The 23721-nt window shown below is 41.3% G+C and overlaps 3 protein-coding genes across 5 annotated transcripts in view; 1 reads left to right on the top strand and 2 right to left on the bottom strand.

Moving 5' to 3' along the window:
• Positions 1-1093: 1093 nt before the first annotated feature.
• On the top strand, positions 1094-7286 carry LOC103141025 (interferon regulatory factor 2-binding protein 1-like). Of its 2 annotated transcripts, none has more exons than XM_007556431.2 (2): positions 1094-3170; positions 6443-7286. In XM_007556431.2, exon 1 carries the CDS (start codon positions 1357-1359, stop codon positions 3124-3126), a length of 1770 nt encoding a protein of 589 aa, XP_007556493.1. In that variant the 5' UTR covers positions 1094-1356; the 3' UTR covers positions 3127-3170; positions 6443-7286. The 2 variants fall into 2 exon arrangements, with proteins under 2 accessions (XP_007556493.1, XP_016529054.1); XM_016673568.1 differs by lacking the exon at positions 6443-7286 and adding an exon at positions 4666-4890.
• Positions 7287-7333: 47 nt separating this feature from the next.
• On the bottom strand, positions 7334-15006 carry micu2 (mitochondrial calcium uptake 2). Its single transcript, XM_007556430.2, has 12 exons — positions 14729-15006; positions 14186-14321; positions 13351-13382; positions 13177-13252; positions 12961-13008; positions 11977-12059; positions 10275-10328; positions 10095-10192; positions 9458-9629; positions 9275-9383; positions 9024-9181; positions 7334-8205 (listed from the first exon to the last, which is right to left on the bottom strand). The coding sequence occupies exons 1-12, from the start codon at positions 14927-14929 to the stop codon at positions 8104-8106; spliced, it is 1269 nt and encodes a 422-aa protein (XP_007556492.1). The 5' UTR covers positions 14930-15006; the 3' UTR covers positions 7334-8103.
• Positions 15007-19872: 4866 nt separating this feature from the next.
• Positions 19873-23721, bottom strand: part of sptbn4a (spectrin, beta, non-erythrocytic 4a) — a 32736-nt gene continuing 28887 nt past the window's right edge. For both annotated transcript variants that reach the window (XM_016673566.1, XM_016673567.1), the window contains one exon: positions 19873-22357. In XM_016673566.1, coding sequence (XP_016529052.1) covers positions 22073-22357 — 285 coding nt within the window. In that variant the 3' untranslated portion in view covers positions 19873-22072. The remainder of the gene's footprint in view (positions 22358-23721) is intronic.

Here is a 23721-nt window from a genome sequence, read left to right as displayed (position 1 = left end):
GCTTTTAAAAACTCCCAGCCTGGTTCATTACTCAAAACTGCAATCATGGGTAAGACTGCTGACCTGACTGCTGTCCAGAAGGTCATCATTGACACCCTCAAGCAAGAGGGTGAGATACAGAAAGACATTTCTGAACAAATAGGCTGTTCGCAGTATGTTGTACCAAGACACCTAAGTGGGGAACTCTGTGGGAAGGAAAAAGTGTGGCAGAAAACGCTGCACAATGAGAAGAGGTGACCGGACCCTGAGGAAGATTGTGGAGAAGGGCCGATTCCAGACCTTGGGGGACCTGCGGAAGCAGTGGACTGAGTCTGGAGTAGAAACATCCAGAGCCACCGTGCAAAGGCGTGTGCAGGAAATGGGCTACATAATCGGCGCGCCGCCCCGTCCAGACGGGGTTTTGACGCCCCCTCTGGTGCTGCGCCCCTATGCTTGCATGCGCTGCATACCTACTTTTTGCGCCACTGAAGACAGGGGTGTCCAAAGTCGGTCCTCAAGGGCTGGCATCCTGCATGTTTTAGTTCTCTCCCTAGTGGTAGTAAGAACCTCCTCAGCAAGTCAGTGTTCTGCTTAGGCCTTTCTAACGAGCCATCATTTGATGCAGGTGTGTTAAACCAGGGAGAGAACTAAAACATGCAGGATGCGGGCGCTCGAGGACCGACTTTGGACACCCCTGGTGTAAGAAAATGGATGGATATAGATATAGAGATATAGATCTATATCTGAAATAATTTCTGACAATGCGCATCGGTTTAGTCAATAGACATGGTTTTAGTATTTATTTATTTATTTATTTTTTAAATTTAAGTTAGTTTTGTATATTCATACTTTTACCTCCATTTATTTATGTACAAGTCCCATCTGGTTATATATAGTGGCCACGACTTATTTCTTGAGAACAACTTAATTATAACAAGTCGTGGCCACCGGAGCCCGTAGATAATAATGATTATTTAATCATGTAAAAATTAAAATGACCAAAGTTCTTTTTTCCTCTTCGTGTTGCGAATATTCTCCATTTTTCTACCAACGAGTTCAGCGAAGTGGTGGCTTCGCTCTAAAAACACCACTTCCCAAAATGCTTCGCGCGCCATGCGCGTAGGTGTTTCCGGTGTCTCGTAACATTTTACTTCCTTCCACACAGACCGACACGAACAAACCGAAAAAGAAGACGTCGCTAACGTTAAGTATTGTCGCCAAAAACCGCCTTCCGAGCTTAGTTTTTGTTGTATTTTCGTCGGGTAAAACGTGGCATGTGGTCCTCGGTGTCCCAAGACTGAGAATTATCAGAGAACCGCAGACTGTATCGTGTAGGCCTCCGAGGGAAGAAAGTTTAGAGTCGGGCCTGTAAACAACATGTCCTCCGCCTCGCAGCCTTCCTCCAGACGGCAGTGGTGCTACCTCTGCGATCTGCCCAAGATGCCGTGGGCCATGCTGTGGGAGTTCAGCGAAGCGGTGTGCCGGGGATGTGTCAACTACGACGGCGCGGACCGGATTGAGCTCCTGATCGAAACGGCGCGGCAGCTGAAGAGCACGCACGGGGTGTTAGACGGCAGGTCTCCCGGACCCCAGCAGAGCAAACCCGGTTCGGTGGGGACCGTCGAAACGGGGCGGCAGCATAGTGAGCGCGTAGACAGGGGGAGGGGGGAATATGGGGTGTCTTCCCGGCTCCCTAACGGCTTGCACCGAGCTGAGGACGTGGCTTTATCGGAGGGAAGCCGCCAGAGCCCGAACACCCGCCGGGTTGTGACCGGTGCAGTGCCCGGGCTCCACAGCACCATCTCTCACGCCTTGATAGCTCAGGGGTTGGTGGCGGCTCCTCACGGTCTTTTAGCCCCATTATCGGGCTCCCGAACTGCCAGCACACCCATCGCGGTCTCAGCCGGGCCCATCATGAGTGAAGGTGGCAGAAGGCAGGCGGTGTCTCTGGGAGTGGGCGCCAGCACCTCTGCCCTTGTGGGTATAGATCCAGCAGTGTGGAGGAACAATGAGGTGATGGCCGAATTGAACGAAGTGGCCAGAAACCGGGTGGAAGGCTGGCCGAACCGACCCAAAGCGGTGCGAGACGTGCTGGTGGCCCTGAGCAACTCCATCCCCTTCAACGTCCGCTTCAGGAAAGACCACAACCTCCAGGGCCGCGTCCTGGCTTTCGACGCCAGCACAACTCCAGAGTTTGAGCTGAAGGTCTTCATCGAGTATCCCGTGGGCTCCGGGATCATCTACTCAGGGATCCCGGACCTGGTCCGGCAGATGTTCCGGGATTCGGCGAAAGATGCAGGCAAAGCTGTGAATTCCGGCCTGCGATACGTGGAGTACGAGAAGCGGCAGGGTACCGGGGACTGGCGTGGGCTGTCCGAGCTCCTGAACGACGGCGTGAGGATGTTCAAGGAGCCACCCATTCCAGAGGTCCTGCCCCAGCCAGACCCGGTGCTGTCATTGGCAGCGACAGGCCGCCCGGGTCCGGCGAAGAGCACGACCAGACGCCGCAAAGCTTCTCCTGGCTCGGAAAACGGAGAGAGCGACGGGAGACCCGACCACTCGGCCAGGGAGTCCTGGGCCCGGAGCGCCTACACGGAGCCTCTGCCCGGCATGGCGGCACCTCAAGAAGGGCCGCCGCGTCTCCACAGCCAGCCGTCGCCCATCTCGGCCCTGATGGGCGTCACAGACAGCCTGAGTTCCAGCCAGATGCCCAGAGACAGCCCAGGCATGTCCGCAGCCCACTCCTCGGCAGCAGGTCGCTCCACCAGCAGTAGCCCGTCCACCGCCTCCACCTCGGCCTCCCAGGCAGCCATGGGCCAGGGCATGAGCGCAGTGGGGCCGAGCGGCAACGCCAACACTGGGGAGAGCACGAGCAGCACGCAGGGCACCCTGCTCTGCTGCACGCTCTGCAGAGAGCGCCTGGAGGACACACACTTTGTCCAGTGTCCCTCCGTCCCTCACCACAAGTTCTGCTTCCCCTGCACCCGAGCGTTCATCCGCAGCCAGGGCCAGGGAGGGGAGGTGTACTGCCCGAGCGGGGAGCGCTGCCCCCTGGCCGGATCCAACGTGCCTTGGGCCTTCATGCAGGGCGAGATCTCCACCATCCTGGCCGGAGATGGAGACGTGACGGTAAAGAAGGAGGAGTGACCCCCCGCTGACCTCCCGACGTCTCCGACCTGTCATGGTGAATGGTAAGATGGACAGGAAACCCTGTGTCACATCAGTCTGGTCTCAAACCACTAAGTTATGAGGTTGAAGCCAGTTAGGGATGGGAAGCTTAGATATTTAGACAAAAACTAAAAATTAAATATAACATACATAATTAGATTTTGTTTGAGCCTGAAATGCAAAAATTATGACTTAATGGTTATTATTTATAAAAATATTAGTGGTGTTAATCAAATTTAATCGGATTAATCACGATTTATTACTATTCTTAACTTTGTAAGCTTGAAAAATAAATGTGCAAGTTGTTGTGGTGTCTGCAGGAATGGCGCCCTGGGCATCTGCCTCCTTCTGCTGCACTCCAATCAATTAAAATGCAAGAAATTAATCACAGCACAAACTAGGCTATGTATTTTCCCAGTAATCAACAGCAACTAAGGGAAACTTATTCCACTACACATGCATACAAGTAGTAGCAAACACATTATGGGGAAAACTGACAGATGAGATATATTTTATGTTCTAGTTTTTGGGTCCCACGCCCCCATTTCTCATGCCTCCCTGGGAAAATGCCCATGAAGCCAATATAAAAGACTGTGAGCAGGTTTCCAAAGAATTGAAAGAAAATGCTTTGTGTCAAACCAAACCTGGAAGATTCTCAGTCTTCCAGGTTTTCTCATATTCAAGGAAAAAAACAAAAAACTTTTGACATTAAAAACACAAAAAACACGTTCCCTTCAATTACACTAATATACACAGCAAATATGGACGATTATTTTGCTTTTAACTTTAAAACGAAACATAAAAAAGTGTTCATGTTTGCTCTGTGACAAAAACTGGATAGCAACAGAAACTCACATCCTACTCTTGAAAAACATATTCATTTGTAATATGCTTTTTTTCGGACACCAGAGTCATAAAAGGGTTATTTGAAGTACTCGATTGCACACAGTAACCGCTTTTAATCATATTTTAAAATGTATTATTTATTGACACGCTCATTGAACAAATGGAGAAAGTAGTAAAAACTAACAGTCCTTACAATATGGACAGTTTTGAGGCTTTAAACATCAATAATTAGAATTTATCATGACATTGATAAATTATTTATACATTTATTATTATAAATGATAAGCAGTAGAATAAATGCCCGTCCCTACTTTACATATAATTACACATGCAAAAATAAAATAGTTGAAAGTGATGAACTGCTTGTCATTACGAGAATTATATTGAAGTTGGACATTTCACACTCTGACAGTTTTAACAGAGCATTTATCAGAACCTATAAATGGTCCAAACATTTAGTCAAAAACAAATATGTTCAATTTTTCCAGTTTTAAAAATTAAAATAGATGGCGTCCAGTAGATGGCGTTGTAGAGGAAGACTGTTTTCTTTCAGCACCATCTTCCCTGATTGTTTCATTGGAAGTTTTTTTTTTCTTTTTCTTTTTTTTCCATTTTTGAACAGCATCCAGATATCAGGAATTTTTTTTTTTTTTTTTTTCCATTTTTGAACAGCATCCAGATATCAGGAATACCACTGTCTCTTCCTGACTTTGTGTAAACTTCCACATTGAAAACATCCTGTAGAGCAATGCTGCGGTGCATTCAAAGACCAGGTAGAAAACGGCTTTCTGAGCGCCTCATGCAGTCCAGCCGCTGAACAGTCGCTCCATCCTTAAAGACAGAGCGGCTAGCTGGAAATAAATAATATAAATCAATAAATGATATGGGATTCTCTTTTGCCAGTTTTCACTTCTGGAATCATAAAAAAAAAAAAAGAAAATAGCTTAAACCAAGGAATTAATTGATTTTATAGATTTCAGTGGCATTTAGTTTTGATTTTAAGCATCACAAATTAAAATGTTATCACTGATTTGTTTGGACACTTGGAGAAATATGCATCCATTCAAATATAAAAAATGGTTCATGACTAGTTTTTACTTTTATCATTTATTCAGGGTTAGATCTGCCACAGTCGCAAATTTTGCTGGAAGGTAAATTGTCCCTGTAATTATTGCGATAAGCGATATTATTGTTTTTGCAAAAAATATACTGATGACATAATAATACAAATTTGCCCTGACAAAAACCAATAACTTTTAACTCTATAAAAAAAACATGTAACAGTAGAACTGGAAGATATTTCATATTTCCAAAATAAAACACAAAAACGATGAATAAAACAGAAATGAGAAGCACACAATCAAAACTGTAAACAATATGGATTATAAAGTGTCTGTAAACAAATTTCTCTTCAAAAAATATTAATCTGATTGTAAATTGAATTAATTTTAATTCACTGATGTTTCTTGTCCAATCATTTAAATGTTCTATCAATACCTTTGTCTACTGTCTCCACTGCTTCAGTTAAACTACCCACAATCCTGCATCATTGTCACCGGTCACGTTATTCACTCACCCTAAAGAAACAAACTGCAACAATATGGAAATATCAGCTGTTATAGTGTGCATTCATAATAAAAACCAAATTATTAGTTTGTTGTGGTTTCACTTGTTTTTATTTTTCTCTTTTTGCAGGTTTAGAGGCCGACTTGTTGACTTTTGTTTTATTTACTCGTTTCCCTCCTCTACTCAAATCTCCTTTTAAACCTTCCCACTTCCACCATTTTGTCTTGTTTTTTCCCCCTCTCTGTTATATTTGAAATAAATCCAAAAAAATTCTAAGAAAGTTTTATATACTGCTCAAAAAAATAAAGGGAACATTTCACTTTAATTTTGTGTGTGGCTCCAAATTCATGTCTCCATTGGTTAATAAATTTGATTTCCATTGATGATTTTTGTGTGATTTTGTTGTCAGCACATTCAACTTTGTACAGAACAAAGTATTCAATGAGAATATTTCATTCATTCAGATCTAGGATGTGTTATTTGAGTGTTCCCTTTATTTTTTTGAGCAGTGTATTTATGCATCAAGTGGAGCGTCATGGCAAAAGCTGTAAGGCACCGCTTGTGTAAGTAAGTCTGTTGGGCCTCACCTTCACATTCGGGCAATACAGACCTCCACACGTTGAAAACCAAAACCATAAAAACTAATTTATCCATCCATTCCTTCGCCTGTCTATAACCTTTCTTCTTCCGCTGTCTCCGTCTATGCAGGCTTTCATTTGGCTTTGTTTTATAAGAATGGCTGCCAGGAATTCATTGTGAAATTAAGTATTTGTACAATAGTAGCATGGAGAACTCTGCCTCTACTGAAACCAACCTGTGTGAAACTAAACCTGTTTTATTTTCTTTATATTAAGTTTCCCATCTATTGTCCTTTTCTCTCCAGGGGATCAAACACTTTGAAAGCACTTCCCTTTTTATCTCGAGCAGAGGTCCACTTCGGCTGCATTTCATCAAGCGTGCCTCCATAAGCAGAGAAAGTCCGAAGCTCCAGGAGGACAAACTACACCAGGATCAGTTAGCAAAGACAAGAAAAGTCACCAGTGAGGAAGAGGTGGAGGCTCAGATCAGCCGTTCTTCCTCGCTCCATGTGGCTCTAACAGCCTAAGACAGAAAGCACACACGTTTGTCTGACAATCTGATTTGTGTTTTTTTTTTTCTTCTGTTTTGTTTTCCCCTTCTTAGTTTGTTCTAAATGTTGCATTGTGCATTAAGCCGATGCAGGACAGCGTTATTGATTGATGACTTGGCTAAAGTAATGCACTTCTTTAGAGAGAAAAACGGAAAAAAAAAAAAAAAATCGAATGTTGAACATAAAACCCCATTTGGTCCTTAAAGCCAAGGAGTGCAAAAAAAAAAATGTAATCCCACATTATGTCTCGTAGGTATTCTTCTGTTGTATGTTTCAAATGTGAACTTCCTTTCAATATGGCTATGTAATTTCTATTTTTGATACAATACAAATTTCTATGTATTTGTTTATAGTGATAAGAAGACCAAAGATGGCTTCATGCTCAGTGTAATTTTATTGTAGCTGTGTATGCTGTATTCACTGATAACCTTTGGCATCAGTCACTAATTAGTCCATCTATCACAGATGTATGCTTGTTTTGTCTATTTACTTTTTGAATTCTATGTATGGTAAGATAATTAGCATCACATCGAATGGTTAACCCACACTTATGTGATCTGAACAGGTCAATTCTACAATAAAGGACTAAATAGTCACAGCTGCTTTACTCCTTTGCTGCTGATTTCAAAGGATTAAGACTTCAGGTGGATTTGTGGGGAAACTTTATTTAAGTGCTGACAAGAAACATGAAAATCTCCACACCAGACATTAAAAAACTACTAGTGGCACTGTAAACATGCACTCAGTTCAAATATAGACATTTCAGCCGTGTTTAATACATTCTGACTTACAAGGAAAAGAAAGTGATTGGAAACTTCAAACCTGATTAAGTACAAATGTATATATGTATTCTGGATGCAAAAATGATCAGCTAGTTCCTATGTGAAATGCTTGTAAATGACAAAACCCTACACTTTAGCTGGAGTGTGAATGCGTTTTCTACGGAAGCTCATTCCTGCCGTGAAAGAAATATAAAAGCCCAACAGGAAGTCAAGAGAAGTCAGAATTTTGACTTTCAACTTCATAATTATGAGTCAAAGTTAGAATTTCAACTTTCAAAATAAGGTGTTCAGATTATGAGATCGATAGTCATGCTGTTTCTCTACAGAGGCTTACTCTACTATCTCATAATTATGACTTTATATCTCAGAATTGTGTTTATATACCTCAAAATTATGACTCCGATTCTCATAATTATGAATTTGAAAGTCAAAACTATGACTTCCTGTCATTTATTTTTTATTCTTGGGCTTTGATTTTTTTCTCTTTCATGACAGAAATGAACTTCCATAGATTTCAGATAAGGCAGTGGTATTATCCTATATTTTTATGTGCATAGATGTAGAATCTCACTCACACCATTTGTTCAATAATATAAAACATAACCATATGCAGTGGGCGGACGTGTGAACATGTCAGATGGGGCAGCCGGTGTCTCCCAGGGCCTCCTTGGCCCCTTTTAGGGTCTCTCTCTTCACACACTTCCAGTAGCCAGAGATGCCGGTCTGATGCTGCACCTGCAGTCAGGAGACGAGTTCACCGTGAACCAGAGGGAAGAGGTGAAGCTGAACATGTAGCCTCTCAACTACTTATTTTTAATTATTCTGTTCCGGTATATCCCAGAATAAAAATCCAATGCCATTTAAACATTTAAACCATAAAAGTTGCGTGCGTGTGCCCACACCCACATACACACACACACACACACAAAAAAACATTTAATATTTAATTTGGATTATGGCACATTTTCACAATGGTATCATTCCAGTAAAAGCCCTATTTGTAATTCCTCTTACAGCAAGAAACTTCACAAATATCCAAGAGCAAAATAATAAAGCATCAACCATCACCAGTTAACTCAAATATAATGGAACTCCTCATTTTACTGGGTGACAGGCCAACACAAAATAGTGTATAGATGTGAAGGGGAGAAAATCTGAAAAGTGTGGGATGCATTTATATTCAGTCCTGTAACCCATCATATCAATAAATAAAATGAAGTGCAACCAACTGACTCAGTAGAAAATAAAGTTGTGATGTTTCTGTACAAAATGCAAAATGCTACACCTGGCAGAGGACTAACAGGTTTGTATCAATTCCTTATCAAAGAGGGATGATAAAAATTTTAAATTGATCGTTACGAGGATGTATTCTGGTGGAATAACCTTGGCAGGATTTGACCCGTGTGGTTACCAATAGTCAACCCACCGGTGCTAACTTAGTGGCTTTACAGAAAAAAAAAGTTTGGTTGATAGTACCAGAAAACTGCACTAATCAGAACCGCTGATAAAAATCTGTAGTATAAAAAAAAATAGAAACAAAAGTGGAAGCTCACCTTCAGACCCCGCAGCACTCTGTCCGTCATTACCCCCATGAACTCCTTGTGACTCAGGCAGTTGTCTCCGTCCATGTCGAAGAGTTTGAACACCGTGTCCAGAACGTTCTCTGACAGCTCGTGGCCCGTGGCGATCTTCACGGCTCGCTTAAACTGGGCTGTATCAAAAGAACGAGGAGGACGCTCTCATGTAATGGATGAACCGTTTAGTAGATGCACCTGCTCATCCCAACCCAACGGCGAGGCCTTACCCATCCCCACAGGACGGTTGGCCTCGGTGACCATCTTCATTGAGAAGGCGAAGTCCTCCAGGTTGTTGGTGAACAGGCAGAAGGCTTTGAACTCCTCGAATGTGATGCTCTGGAAGGGGAAACGCGCCTGTTGACTGTTGATCCACGCGAGTCTCGTCCTGACGGAGGACGAAGTTTCCGTACCTGACCGGCTGGGATCTTCTTTCTCATGTTCTCCCAGTAGATCTCGTTGTCTTCTTCGTTGGTGTAGTGCAGCAGCCACTCAGCGAAGTCTTCCCTTCTCATGGTGTCCATGCCTCTGGAGAACTGCAGGAACTCCATCTCCTGGATCTCAGCCTGCAGGTCCTCCATGAATCTGTACGACAGAGATTGTTTACAGGAGCTGGGACGGGCCGAGACCCCGAGGTCCAACTGGAGGGGAACCCTACCGTAGCTCCAAACATGCAACGGGTTCTGCTATGCAAGTTAAGGATTTTTAGAAAAATTGTGTTTAGCAGAATATTAGCAGAATATTGACAAAGTTTTGCACATATTTGTAAGGGGAACAGAGCTGGTGATAGTGAAAAAACAAAACAAAAACAACAACCAACCAAAACCCAGGAATCTTTCAGATTTTATGTATCAGAACATAAAAATTTTTCTAGTGATCTTCATGTAATCAAAAATCCGTCCCTCTGGGATTTTGCCATTGTTTTGTGAGTTTTTGAACTCAAGATCACTTACTTTGTGCCGCAACTTTAGAAATAATTGCAAGGAGTTTTGTGCCATCACCATCTCCATCCAAAATGTTGGTGACTTGACGAGATCCTGGTTCTCCTACCTGTGGAACTCCTGGTACTTCAGCTTGTTTTCTCCTCGCTTTCCAAAGAAGTACGCCTGAAGTGACGTGTTTACAGCCGCCCCTTCCTCTGCCGCTTTCTGGAATCACCCACGAATTGTCCTGTTACTATAGAAACTGATAACGATGCACGAGAAAAGCTAATAAGATGTGCACACACACCTCTGCCACGTCCTTCGGAGGTTTCAGTTTACTTTTGCCGATGATGTTCTTGAGCTTCGGCAGAAAATGAAAACATTGTCTTTTCATTCATTCAATTCAATTCAGTTTTGTCATGAACTCGAAACCATAGAAACCTCATGTGTTCACACACACTCACATTTCATCCAGCTCATTACCAACATCCACTGAACACAGAATTTTGTATTTGCTAAATCTCTCTAGCAAGACTTTTTCTCGCAAAAGTATTCACACCCCTCGGACTTTTAACATTTTTGCCACACAGAACCCACAAATGTCAATTATATTGATACTGGCATAATAATACAAGTTTGCTCTCTCAAATACCAATAAAATTTACTTTATTTAGGAACACGTAACACTGGAACTGGAAATTATGTTGAATATCCAAAATAAAACACAAGCAAAAACAATAAGTAAAAGGCAAATAAAAACCACACAGAGAACCAGAACCATAAACAGAATGAATTATGAAGTTTCTAAACAAAATTTCCCTCCTTCAGATTTCTTGAACTGTGACTCTATGTTGAAAACCACGCGTCGTTTTTCTTCCACTTCAGAGTTAAATGCCACGTTAGCAGTGTTTCTATTACAAATGTGCGCAAAACTTTGTCGATATTCCACTAGAGTCAAAAAGAAAACGCAATTTCGCAATTGCGGTGTTTCCATTAAATAAGAAACGTGATTAAAAATCACAGGTGAACACGTTTGTTCACGCGATGAGTCCTTAATATATGCTGTCATCCTCCAACTATTCCCAGTTGTCTTCGTCTTTTTGCCAGTAGTAGCAATCCCACGAGCTGTGTGACGGGAAAAAGTTTCCATCGCAGTTTTGCCAAAGGCACTAATTTTAAAACAGCTCAAAAAACACTTTTTTTTTTGGAAACTTTTTTTTTTTTTTTTTTTTTCTTTAAATGAGCGTGTTTCTATTAAGCAAATTTATTTTCTAATTCCAATTTAGAAAATGTATTGAAACTTATAGTTGTATTATAGACCCACATTGTGAAAAAGTTCATGGAATGTGAATACTTTTGTAAGGCACTAGATTTCTCCCTCTTCTCGGGGAGCTAATATGAGCTCTACGTCCTTCTTTCCACTCTCAGAATCAACAAAACACAGATTTATTGCATTTAACTAAAAAACAAAGCAAAAAAAAAAAGTCAAGGCAAAAGCAAAAAGTAGTGGTAAAAAGCAGGACCACCGTCAAAATCCATGCACTGCTGCTTCCTGCTGGATGTTTTGTTCTTTCTGCGCCATGTCGGAACATGACACACAGGTTGCACACAGGCCAATATGCCTCCCAATGAGACAAAAGGTAGCCGAGGCCTAAGCTGAGCGGCAGACGGGAGAAGTCTGCTTGGAACCAAAAACTCGCCAGGTGGCTTCAAACAAATAAAACCGAAAAGCTTTCTGCGTCAAACACAAGGCAGATGAAGGACAATTGAGCGACGGGAATGCAGCTCTGCCTCACCTTCACATGGAGCCCGGTCCATACTTACAGCTGCGGCAGCATCAGCAGAGATCTCGGCAGCATTAAAGGGGCAATATTTTCACATTTGAGTGCACACAAAGATTTGAAATATTGACACACTGATATTGTTGCGTAAAGTAATTACAGAGTTCGTCATCTAAAAAAAAAAAAAGTCTTATATTTGATCTTTTCTTTTACCAAGCAAAGTCTTACTTTAAGAAACTCTTTTTTGTCCACTTGCTCGTTGCCGTCCACGTCCAGCATTTGGAAAGCTATGTGAAACCCGGTCCGCGGCTCTGCAAGAGAGACAATCATCTCGTTCAGGAATTGATTACCTACGACAGCATATTGGGACCACTGTGGGTAGAAAATAGGGAGGAGCAAATATCCTCTGAAGAAAAAAACCCTCCAGACGTTCTCATGAAAAAAACAAAGACATTCCTGAGCTCCAAGAGTAAAAAGATTTGCCAGAAAAACTTTTTAAAATTTTGAAATAATACTCAGAGATTTTCTAGAAAAAAAAAAAAAACCTGGAAAGTTCAGAGTATGAAAAGTCAAAAAAAATTTGCTGGAGAAAACTTGGAAATTTTAAGATATATTTTCTAGGAAAAAAATGTTGAATTTTTGACACTCAGACATTTCCAAATTATTTTCTGGAAAATGTCAGATTGATCTAAAAATTTCTGAGTTTTTTTTTTCTTTTTCCGATTTTCAAGTTTTTTGATGAAAACTGACATTATTTGGCTAACTTCAGTTGTTATAAAAATGCTACAGATATCAAATATGGCTTTAAAGAAATTTGACTTTGTAATTTAATGTTTGGAATTGTCCTTCTGTCTCTTTAAAAACTCTTGTTCTTTCTGAAACTCTGTCATCAGGAAGTCAATACATCATCGCTCCACTACTAACCCTTTAATGTTGTCATGTGATGCAAAAAAATGTGTTTCAATTGCAGGTTTGCAAAATACAGTAAATAAATTTTGATACTGTCGAGAAAACCACCTCATCCAAGTGTAAAACTTTTTTTAAGCAAAGTTTTTTTTGTTTTTTTTTTTAAACTGGAGTGCTCCCATTAAGAGAATGTATGTCCCAAAGTCCAATACGCACAATTATAAGGTCAATGGAAGCAAAGCTGCTGATAGATTGTCCAGCTTCAAATAAAACCACAAGATCATGAACACAGCAAAGTCAACTTACTGGTCATGATGGTCAGCAGGAAGAGATATTCTGTGTAGGATATTAAACCTGCAAGGCACACACAAATACACTTTACAGCCTTTAGACAAACAGAATCTAGCCGACAGAAAAAAAAAGAAAAAAAAAAGTGAACATCACCATAGAAACGTGGATATGAACAGCTCAGGCCACAGAGCAGAAACATTCAGATGTGCAGCAGAAGGCCGGAGAGCTCACCGTTGTCTCCTAGGTTTCTGAACAGATCGCTGCCGGGACGAGCTTTTGCGGCAGCCGCCAACATCTTGTTCACGTCCTGCCAAGAGCGCAGCAGGAAACAGATACCGTCACCACAAAACCCCCAGCACTGTGCCCTGCATGTACAGTTTTCACACAGTGAAGCTGTAAACATACCTCTGTTGTTAAGATTCTCTTTTGGAGCTTTCCTAAAAAAAAAAAAAAAAAGAAAGAAAACAGACCAAACAGAGAATTGATGCCAAGCAAAAAAATATTGCTTTTGACATGTTGATGTTAGAAGTGTTTCTTTCACTGCAGATGCATCTTTTGCTACAAATGATACGCCAAATGTTTATTTTCTTATTTTTAAAAAAGAAATGTTATGATCTGCTTTTCATCTTTTAGTACATTTCTAATTTGTATAAAAAGGCTAAAGTGGGCAAATGAAAATTCTGCAGATGTTCAAATTTTTTAAAATCCAATTAATGGATTAATCATCAGAATAATTGATAGATTACTAGATAGCTAAAATAATCATTAGAATATAATGTGAAAACACGCATGATAATGTGATAATACTCTATAGATTAAGAATGATTTTATTTGGGGGGGTTTTAAAGCCTAGTTGAACAATGGTAACAATATTTATGATCACTGATTATGAAGCTAATTTATTTGGTTTGTGTAAAGTACGTCAGCATGGAAATCCCATCTGCTCTCCAATAAATACTGTTTGTTTTTCAAACGCTACCAGCAAACTACATTTTGAAAGAGTAATTATCCTTAAAGAGATTCAAACAGATTAAATAGAGTTTTGGATTGCGGAGAAAACTGAACGTAACTCTTATGTTATTTACTGGAGCAAACAGGACAATAATTTAAATAGGGTAGGATTGTTGTTACTCAGGTTAAGTGGTTTGAAGTGCTGTTTGAGAGCACATAGGGAGCAGGGATATTACAAGGTGTATGTGTGTGTGTCTGTGGGTGTGTGTAGTAAATATGTGCTGCTTACGATCTACTTGTTCCAGCATGACGGAGAACAGGAAGTCCCTCGGGGTCATGTAGGGCTCCATATCGTACGTCACTGAGGCAAACTGGATGAAACGAATCTTTCTGGCCGACAGCTGAGGAGCTGCAGGTTCCTGCAACTGAACAAAGGGGCAAAATGATCTGAAAGTTTCTGTCATACTGATCTAAACACTAAACATTTCCTCTGTGGCACCAACCAGGCACACAGTTTTTACCTAAACGATAAAGGAACATCTAGCTATGAGTAAATTTAAGATAAAGTTTGTTCCATTTTAAACTTCATTTTAAACTTACACTTACCCATAAACTCTACAAATGAAGACAACTTTGTTTTTTACAATCTATGTACTAAACGCCCTCTAAGCGCCACTAGAGGGCGCTAGGTAACATAACTTAGTATTTACGCCTTCTTAAAAAGTAATGTCTACTTCTTTTTCGCAGTTTGTGGTAATCTTTCAGACCGGAAAACGAATAAAGCGGTGAAGTATTTTCTATCAAAATAAATCTCCACGGGATGTGTACTCACTTTTTCTTCCTCTGCAAGAACAGTGAAGGGTAATGTCCTGACGTTAGCATGGTGATAGTAGTAATAACAGAGACCCCCGGTTCCAACGACAGAGCCCAAAACACCGGAACCAATAGCACGGAATGCTGTAGAACTCTTCAGAACCCGAGAGCTCCTGGCCACATTCCTAAAGACGGCGGTGAACTTTCCCCAGCTGGCCATTTTCAGGAAGCTCGCTGGCTGCCTTGTTGCGTAAACACGACGGCTTCCGTAGCTGCTCTGTGAGTTAGCGACCGAGTCACGAAACGCCCATTTTGGCGTCACCAAAGTAAACAACTTGCATGTTGTACACCAGAAAGTTAAGTTCTTTGTTTTTTTAGGGGTAGTTCTCATTGTAGCTTATGACTCAGTACAGGTTTCTTTTTTTAGCTAAATAAGGCTCCAGTGCTTGTTTATGGTGATTAGCTCTAATGTTATGTTACAAAAGTTTAGTCCAGTCCCAAAAAAAAAGTCAGAATATTATTGAAAAATCATTTTATTTAGGAACTTTAAAACTGCATGAATGTAGTGAATGATTACACACAGATGGATGTTTGAAAGCCTTTATTTCTCTTAATTATGATGCTGTGTGAACCATTTTACCAATATGACTGCTGTGTGAAAAATGACCCCTGTCCTTGTCATGTCTGCTTTGACAGCACATGAAGTCCTTATTTTGAAAATTCACTCACGCAGTTCAAAGACGATCTTGAGGTTTCGGTTGTGTAGAGCAGAACTGCCAAGGAACTTGTAGGCAACCAGCTTCACCTCGTGGGGTGACTGAAACAATGGACAGGACATGCCATAGCAAAAAGACAAGCAAACAAGAACATGATAGTTTTCACATGAAAAAAACCCCTTATACTTAGTCTTGAACTTTTTTTATTTGCTCATTACAGAAGGTGACCTGAAATTAAGATGCAACCTGACTACAAGTCAGTCTGTGTTCAGACTTAATAAATGTCTAAAATCAATTCTAGATGAACGTTTAACCCCAATATCTATTAAATTAAACCTAGATGTCTACAAAGCACTTTGATGTTGTTGATTTTCAACAAGAAACTCTAACTTTGTTATGTTGTACATTTGGCCTTTCAAACTGCATCAAAGTGAGCCTTGCTTCAAGAGATAACAAGAAGGCTTGAAGCTGCTGTTTTTGTCATAAGCTTTCAACTTATATCTGTCATGGAACAGGATTGGTTTGGAGATGATTCGTGTCGTTTACGATTTCACACAGGCTGTTACTCATTCTTAATGGTATGCACACAAAGACTGTCATTTTAGCAAGGCTAGTCATGCTAAATGTTAACCTGAAATGCTAAAAACAGCTAATCGTTTTAATTTGGCTTTACAATGGTCAAACTCTGTTTTAGAGCACAGAGTTAGAGCAGGAAAACGGGAACACACACATTGAAAACTATTTTTCTTATATAGTTTTATGGTTTCTAAACTGTAAAGCTAAATGATCAGAATTTGTTACACCAAAAATCGGAGATGGGACATTGTCTGCAAAATTATGATCGGTGCAACTCTAAAACCTTTTCAAAAGCTATTCAAAACTAGTGTGCAGGATCAATTATATCACTGGAAATTATATGGAACTTATGACTACTGCTGACACTGAAAAGTGGTATTTACTTTACATTTACCAGAGGTATTGTAACATTTAAATGTTACAGCTTTTTTTTTCCAGCTCTTGTTGGGTTTGCATTTCTCACCAGTCAATATCAGTCAAAGGGTTCCAGAGATGTTGCTGTAATTGCTTGCTTTTACAGGTAGTTGTTCAATGTTTGGTTGATAAAAAATAACAAAAAAAACATTTCTTTGATGGGAACCATGGATCAAAACGATTCCATTTCTAAACGAGTCAGCAGAAGCAGATGCACTACATTGGGAAAATAAAGATGGCGAAGGGAACAGAACTGCAACACACATGAAACCTTGTTCTGCAGCATCTATCATTGTGCTGTGCGTCATCCTCCTGTCTCATATATCACAGCAGGCTCCATCTCGGTACATGGTGTCCAAGGGACCGATCTCTGTGAACTCTGCTCCGGCAGCATCGGCTGTGGACTCGGAGATATACATGTGGAGAGAAAAAAAGCTGTCATTCTCCACCAAGGCTGTCACACGTTACAGTTCAGAAGACCGAAGAAGATTGAATTGGCCGAGACAGTGCTTTGAAAAATTACCCTCGCCCTTAAAACCTTTTTCACGTTTTGTCGCATCACAACCGCAAACCTCACTGTATTTTCTTCCCCCAACTCAAAGTAGTGTAGAATTGTAAAAGGGAAAGATAATTCAACATGGAGACATTTTACAAACACAAACAAAAGCTGGGTTTGCATTTGTATTCCCAATCAGACGATACTTTCTAGAATCACCTTTTGCTGCAGCTGCAAGTCTTTAATTGTTTCTCTCTTGCAGCTTTGCACATGTAAATTCAGATTTTTTTTAAACTATTCCTCTTTGCAAAAAAAACTCAAGCTTGAGAGCATCTTCACAGATACCCAGTTAGATTCAGGTCTGGGGTTTGACTGGGTCATTTTAACAATAATGTTCTGATCTAAATCAGTCTACTGTAGTGAACCTCCTGGTCCGTCTCAAATCTGTCACCCTCTAATCGGTTTTAATGATGTTTTACTGCAAAATGGCTGTAAGGAGGAAAACATTATTTAATGATTCTATTCTTTCCATACACAAATGTTTGGATCTAAATCCAAAGATCCAATCAAAAGATTAAAAATACACATTCCCAAAACTTGGCTTAGATTGTTCAGCATTTGGGCTGCAGATGCATGTTTCTGTTCAGTGGAGGACCTGCATCACTGCTGCTGCTTCGTGGAGCCTCACTTTAGAGCATGAACCTTTATTTTTATTCACATGAATTATTTACATGGATCTCCGCATTTTGTTCCTGCGGCACAGCATGAATTCCAAATTGGTGATCTTTCGGTGGCAGCTGTACGAGAAACTTCAAATGCTGCATCCCCAAAAAAATATTTGTGGGGAACCAGGAAATGTTTTACGAATAGCAGGGCGACACAGTGCCAGAACATGATGACTACAATTCCTGTTGGTTTTTGTTTCTTTTCAATATTTTGACAAAACTATTTTTAAATCAGAACACAAAAAATATGGTTTGCATTTGTATTTCACTCCCCAGAGTTTATAAAACCAGCCTCGGCTGCAGTTATAGCTCCAAGTATTATGCCGATACCAGCTTTGCCTTACTAGACCATAATGATGCCAGTGCCATGTTTTATAGAGGGGGTTATATATTCCGGAAGGTGCAAAGAGTTAAGTATTTGCAATATATAGTATCCAACATTATACCCAAAGTTATCTGTGGAAAAGCCTGGGAACAGATAATCAATGAAAAGCTCCAGTTAAACACCCAGGAAGTGAGATTTACCTGGCTGCCATCGACATGCTCTCTGGAACTGTTTGTCTGTCTATGGCTTTGAAAACCTATCATGCCTTTTACAGGCTACAACTCATTCTGGTTACTTCGTAACCTCAAAGCAAACTGTTGGAAAACAACAGCTTGCAAAAAATTAAAAGTAAAATAAAAACAAGAAAAAAGACAGCTCAAAAAAACAAAAAGACACAGATATGGTTTATTTTGTGTAATGTTTCAGTGGAGAGAATGTCTGAATTAGTTAATAAATGAAACATCCCCTTAATGGTGTAGCAGGTATAGACTTTGTGGTCTCGACATCAGGAGCTTGATGGGTGTGGGCATGCTGGCACGGAGGTGGTCCTGACTGTAGGGGTACTGGGCTTTTGGGTTCTGCCCTGGGGTGGGGTACAACAGGGTCTGGGGTTTGGAGAGAGTTAAGGGATTTGGGCTATTCCCAATCAGACATTGCAGGTTTAGAGACAAGGTGAACCTTCAGGGGCTCACTACTGCTTGGAGTCATAGCTGATGTGATGAGTCTTTCAGTCATCCTCTGCTGGTGGTGGCCTAACTTTGCTGGCTTGGTCCGGGTTCTATAAGGCCGGTTCCGAACTTCCTATGTGATCTCCTCCCAGATTCTTTGGGAATCTCTTGAGGGCCCCTAGTCATGGTCGCCAGACGGATGCGGGCCAATTGAGGGAGTTGGCCACAGATACACGCTTGCACCATGTGGGGTGGGCTGGCACATGGGGAATGTAGTGTGCTCCTCATTTGTCTGTGCTGGTTTGACAGACACTGGAAGTCTGGAGATCACTCAGTGTGTGTGTGTGTGTACTTGTTTAGCTGTCTATAAAGGACCATTTCTGACATATTTACCAAACTTCTGAAGACTGATGGGCCTTATAGGAACCAAAGCTTGATCGCATACACTGGATCCCTTGATTTATGGTTAAGGCTAGGGTTAGGAATGTACTGGTAAGGGTTAGGGAAACTGTCTGGGCTAGGCATAAATGCAGTTACTAAAACGAATGGAAGTCAATGCAAAGTTTTATCATGGGTAGAAATGCAAACTTGTGTGTGTGAGACAGAAAAGGGGAGAGGTAGAGAGAGAGAGAGAGAGAGAGAGAGAGAGAGATACCTGCAGGTTTATCCACATCAATTCCACATCAAGTTTGTCTCAGCAAGTTTGGAGGTTTATTTAATGTCATAGCAGCAAGTTGTATTGTAAAGTAACAAAGACATACACACTTGTAAGACCATCAATAAAGTCAACAAAGTTTGCACAATATTTCTGTCTTCAGTCATGGTTTATGCTGCCTATCTAATTCTGGCTCTCTGTTTAAACATAGTGGTAAATATCCCCCTGTGTGTTTCATAAAAGTGGTGGGAAGCAAACACTTCAAATGCACATGTTGGCGTGGCCTTAATATCCGCCACAAAACCAGGACAATCACAGCCACAGGAAAATGCTCCTAATTCTGTTAAAAAATATGTTTCGCAATGGCTGCCGGTCGCGTTTCTGGTGGATTAGAACGACCCTCCTTGTGAAGCACGGTTAGAGCAGACTGCATGACATGGCACTTATGTAAAAACCCCTAAAACAATAGCTCACAAATAAAAGCAATGGATTCTTATCCTTGTCCAAAAAAAATTACAGCAGTGTAGAGAGACACACCACAATCCTCATGTCAGCGTGTTCAAACAGTGCTGCATCTCGCATATATACTTTTGGTGATCCGTCTTTGAAAGGAAGACATTTATTTTAGAAGCCTTTTTTTTTTTTGTTTGTTTTTGTTTTACACAGGAGAGGTGCAGGATGGGTAGGATGGGGACACGGGAAACGGCATAACAAGAGAATCTGAAAAAAAAAGAAAAAAAGAAAAAGATCTGAGCTGCTTGCTGCCCGTTTCTGCACAATGTGGCTGTGGAGCTCCTTTAATACTGCAATTCAAACCACATTTTTATGTCGACGTTACAGAAAGTTTATTTGTACTCACACGTGTAAAAAATAAATAAATCAATAAATAAAAGAGAAATGAATCTCACATGACAAACGAGAAGTGGACCGATGCCTATTCGTCTCAGCATTCACAGTATACCGTACCTTATACCACCTGCGGCAGGCTGGGTAGGTTTGTAACACACACATTTAGCTCTCCTGTCACAGACACACTCAATCAGCTACATCAACCGGATCTTCTTAGGGACAAAAACTCCTGAATCTGACATGAATAAATATAAGCATAGAAAAATACAAGAAGCATACCGACAGGATGTCCTGCTGCTCCTCCCTGGTAAAAGGTTTTTTTTTTTTTTTTAAATAGAACTAGATGCTGTACCGGTGTATTTATATATACACTCTATGAGAATTAATAGTGAGTCCTAATTTGCATATTTTTAATTTAAATGTGATAAACATCAATACACGGTTCTCTTTGTGGCTTAAAATAAATGCTTAGGTTTTACCCACGTCAGTTATGAGCTCAGAGTTGTTTTATTTAGAGCACAGGGTTTACTGGTATACATACAAAGTTAGGTATATACAATTCATGACAGTTTTTCCAATGAACTTGCCTTTGGTGGAGAGGCTTCAGTCGGTTTAAACTCTGAACGAAAGGACACGGGGGCAAAGAGCACGACTTCAGGGCGTTACAATTTAGGGCGCCGCCGGCTCTCGTCTGGCGGCGGTTGAACATTTCACAGCTGATATCAGTACATTCTGTGGAAACTAAATTTGCACTAACAAATTACAGACAGCAGAGGGGCTGTCTGGGCTTTGGAGAGTTCCAAACAGCCCCCCCGTTTTTTGTTGTTGTTGTTTTTTTTGTTTGTTTTTTTGTTGCTCTTTATGCAAAAGACGAACCCTGCTTTTGAAACGTCCCTCTCGACTCCACCCCCGTCTTAACCCGAGCTCACGTTAAATTATTGCAACTCCCTCGTCGCCTGTTCTGTGACAAGATCAGAAAAATAAAAGGCAAGTTTAACAGGTGCAGTAACAGACCATTTCATGCAATGTTCCAAGTTTTGTCATCATGTATACAAAGGCATTGTGTCTCGTAGGCTTAGTGTTACACACCTCGGGTTAATGGGTTGAAATTTTTCCGGAATCTCTTTTCTTGACACATAAAACATCGTGGACAAATAAGTTTAATAACTGTCGTAATAGAAACCAAAATGAAACGGTAGAAATGTGTTTTCACTGACTCCACTGAAGTTAGGTGGTGACACCAGCATTCCAATATATTAACATGATCCAAAGCTAGCCATGTGATGGGGGATAAATGTCATGTTTACTGTACAGATGTGTCAAGTGGTAAGGTGCACAACTGCCTGGAGAAAGTTTCAGAGACAAATCGAAGTTTTTGTCTTTTTTTTTTTGTGTTAAATTACTTTTTGTTTCATCCCCTCTTTGATTCTTTGGCAAAGAGGGAAAAAATAAAAACAAAGTATATTGCTTCAAAAAAAAAATATTTTTTTTTTCTCCTCCGTATTGACGTGAAACATTTCATTCACCGCTTCTCGGATTTGTCTTGTTAGACAGAGCATTACATTTTCAGAGATACATACAGAAAGATGCTGTGAATTCATTAGATCAAACAATCAGCAATGGAAAGTGACAGTGACTAATTCCTGGGACCATTTGTTGGAGACTGTCTGTCTGTCTGGACTTGATCTCCGTTATCAACCAGCAGGTGGCACTATGCAAGCACGGATGTATTGCCCGGGTGAAGGGGAGGGGCTGAGAGATTAGTCTGGTCACAGTTACAGCAGTAGTCAGTCCAGGAACCGTGGCCTCAGAGGGTCTTTGGCCTCTGTGACGGAGGGTCTGCAAACATGCTCTCCACCTGTCCCTCCCTCCCACCCCCTGTTTCCTTTGCCTTTTGTCGGTGACATTTAACAATAACATTAAAACACAAAGGGATTGATCATTTGCTCCTGCCAGATGTGCTGGAGCCCCCCGCCCCACCCTCCAGCTTGTCAGCAATTTCAGATGTGTCTAGCTTTTCGGAGCCCTCGCCTTTCTCAGACCTCTCCTCCCCCTCCACCAGCTCGGACCTCTCTGACCTGGCATCCGCGTCCCCCTCTGACTTCTCCTTCCTCTCCGAGCGGTCGGGGTCCATGGACGAGGTGCCAGGTTTGTCCCACTTAGCCAGGTCGTCATGCTCAGCAATGCTTGTGGTGATACTAGAGGTCCACGCCTTCAGGTCCTCCTGCAGGAGACAATTGAAGATATTTTCTGAGGTGTGGAAAGGAAAAGGAGGCTATTACGCAAGATTGATGGGCTCCTATAAGCCTCGAAGGTTTAGTGAGGCTTCTTTCAAAAATGTTCTGTACCCGACTATTTTGTAACTGGGAACAACTGGCAGGTGGTTGAGGCTTGGGTCAAGACACTGAGGAAACAGCAGACATGACAAAAACCCAAACCCTTTATCCATTCATCCAGATTTACATCCAGATAAAGGTTAGTCCCAATCACACCATAAAATGTAATTCTCTTCAATGCCTTATTTGTTTTAGAATCCTTGAGGGAAGTTATAGATTTGATGGGACGATAGTGGCGACGGTGTTGGTAGTTTGGTTCTCGCTCCACCTGTCTCTGTCATTGTGTCCTTGGGCAAGACTTGCTTTGGGGTCCCTGGACTTGATAAGAACGCTTCACAAGTACAGGCCATTTACCATTTGTCATCATGTGCAGATGTTCTAAGAGACTCCAAGAGAACCAGACAACCTATGATGTAGTGCAGTGCATAGCATAAGAACTTTTCCTCCTACAGCATGAGACCATTCTGCATTGACCGTTTTTGTTAACAGGAAAAATTCAGGATTTTGCCCATTGAGTCTGATTTCTCAAGATGAATTTCATCCAGGCCAGTCAGCAAACAGAAGGATGCCAGTTTTTTTGCACTGTCTTAGAAATGTAGTCTGCATATGGTTGTATTCAGCACCATAGAGAGAGAATTTCCTGTAAGCTTCATAGTGTAGCTTCCTTCACGATCATTCTGGTACGTCATGGCCACATGTTATTGATTGAGTAAAATCAGATCCAATCATTTCAAACTTCAATAGCGTCCAATTGTTACTCAAGAGACCCTCTGGACAAAGCAAACTGTAGAACCATGGGCTGGCTTTTACCAGCCTGTCAAAGAGATGCTCAGCCAGGGAATTGAAAACCACCCTCCTCCGCTTTCAAGTCCAGACAAGTTTGAATCCAGTAGTTGAGCTTTTTGTGTAGTTGAGGCCAACTACTTGCTATCACTCAGCCTCCTACACCATCTGATACTTTTGTTGTCCACTGAGGTGACATTCCCACCTCTAAAGTGGCATTCCATGTATCTACAGCCAGTTTACATCGACAAGAATCAGTATGCCCAGGTCACTTTCTATATCTGCCACCCAGGTTGAATTACCTGAGACCACAATTTCTTTGGCACCAATGTTGAGGCAATGTGAAGGTGGAAGTTTAATTGGCTGAAACATAATGAGCTTGAGAAGCCAGACAGGTGACCTGCCATCTTAGAATCACCTTTTGGTCTAATCTCTCCCCAGAGGGAAGTTTGTCATGGGAAATCACAGG

The sequence above is a fragment of the Poecilia formosa genome, unplaced genomic scaffold, assembly GCF_000485575.1.
Source record: "Poecilia formosa unplaced genomic scaffold, Poecilia_formosa-5.1.2 Scaffold79, whole genome shotgun sequence".
Classification (NCBI taxonomy): Eukaryota; Metazoa; Chordata; class Actinopteri; order Cyprinodontiformes; family Poeciliidae; genus Poecilia; species Poecilia formosa.
This window is presented reverse-complemented; position numbering and strand designations above follow the sequence as displayed.

What these genes read in the sequence shown, in the direction of transcription:
- LOC103141025 (XM_007556431.2), top strand. Translation starts at nt 1,357, where the DNA reads ATGTCCTCCGCCTCGCAGCCTTCCTCCAGACGGCAGTGGTGCTACCTC.
- micu2 (XM_007556430.2), bottom strand. Translation starts at nt 14,929, where the DNA reads ATGGCCAGCTGGGGAAAGTTCACCGCCGTCTTTAGGAATGTGGCCAGG. An exon ending in TTCTTGCAGAGGAAGAAAAA is followed by an intron (nt 14,322 to 14,728) that starts GTGAGTACACAT and finishes CCCTTTGTTCAG; the next exon opens with TTGCAGGAACCTGCAGCTCC. An exon ending in CAGAAACCTAGGAGACAACG is followed by an intron (nt 13,009 to 13,176) that starts GTGAGCTCTCCG and finishes TGTGCCTTGCAG; the next exon opens with GTTTAATATCCTACACAGAA.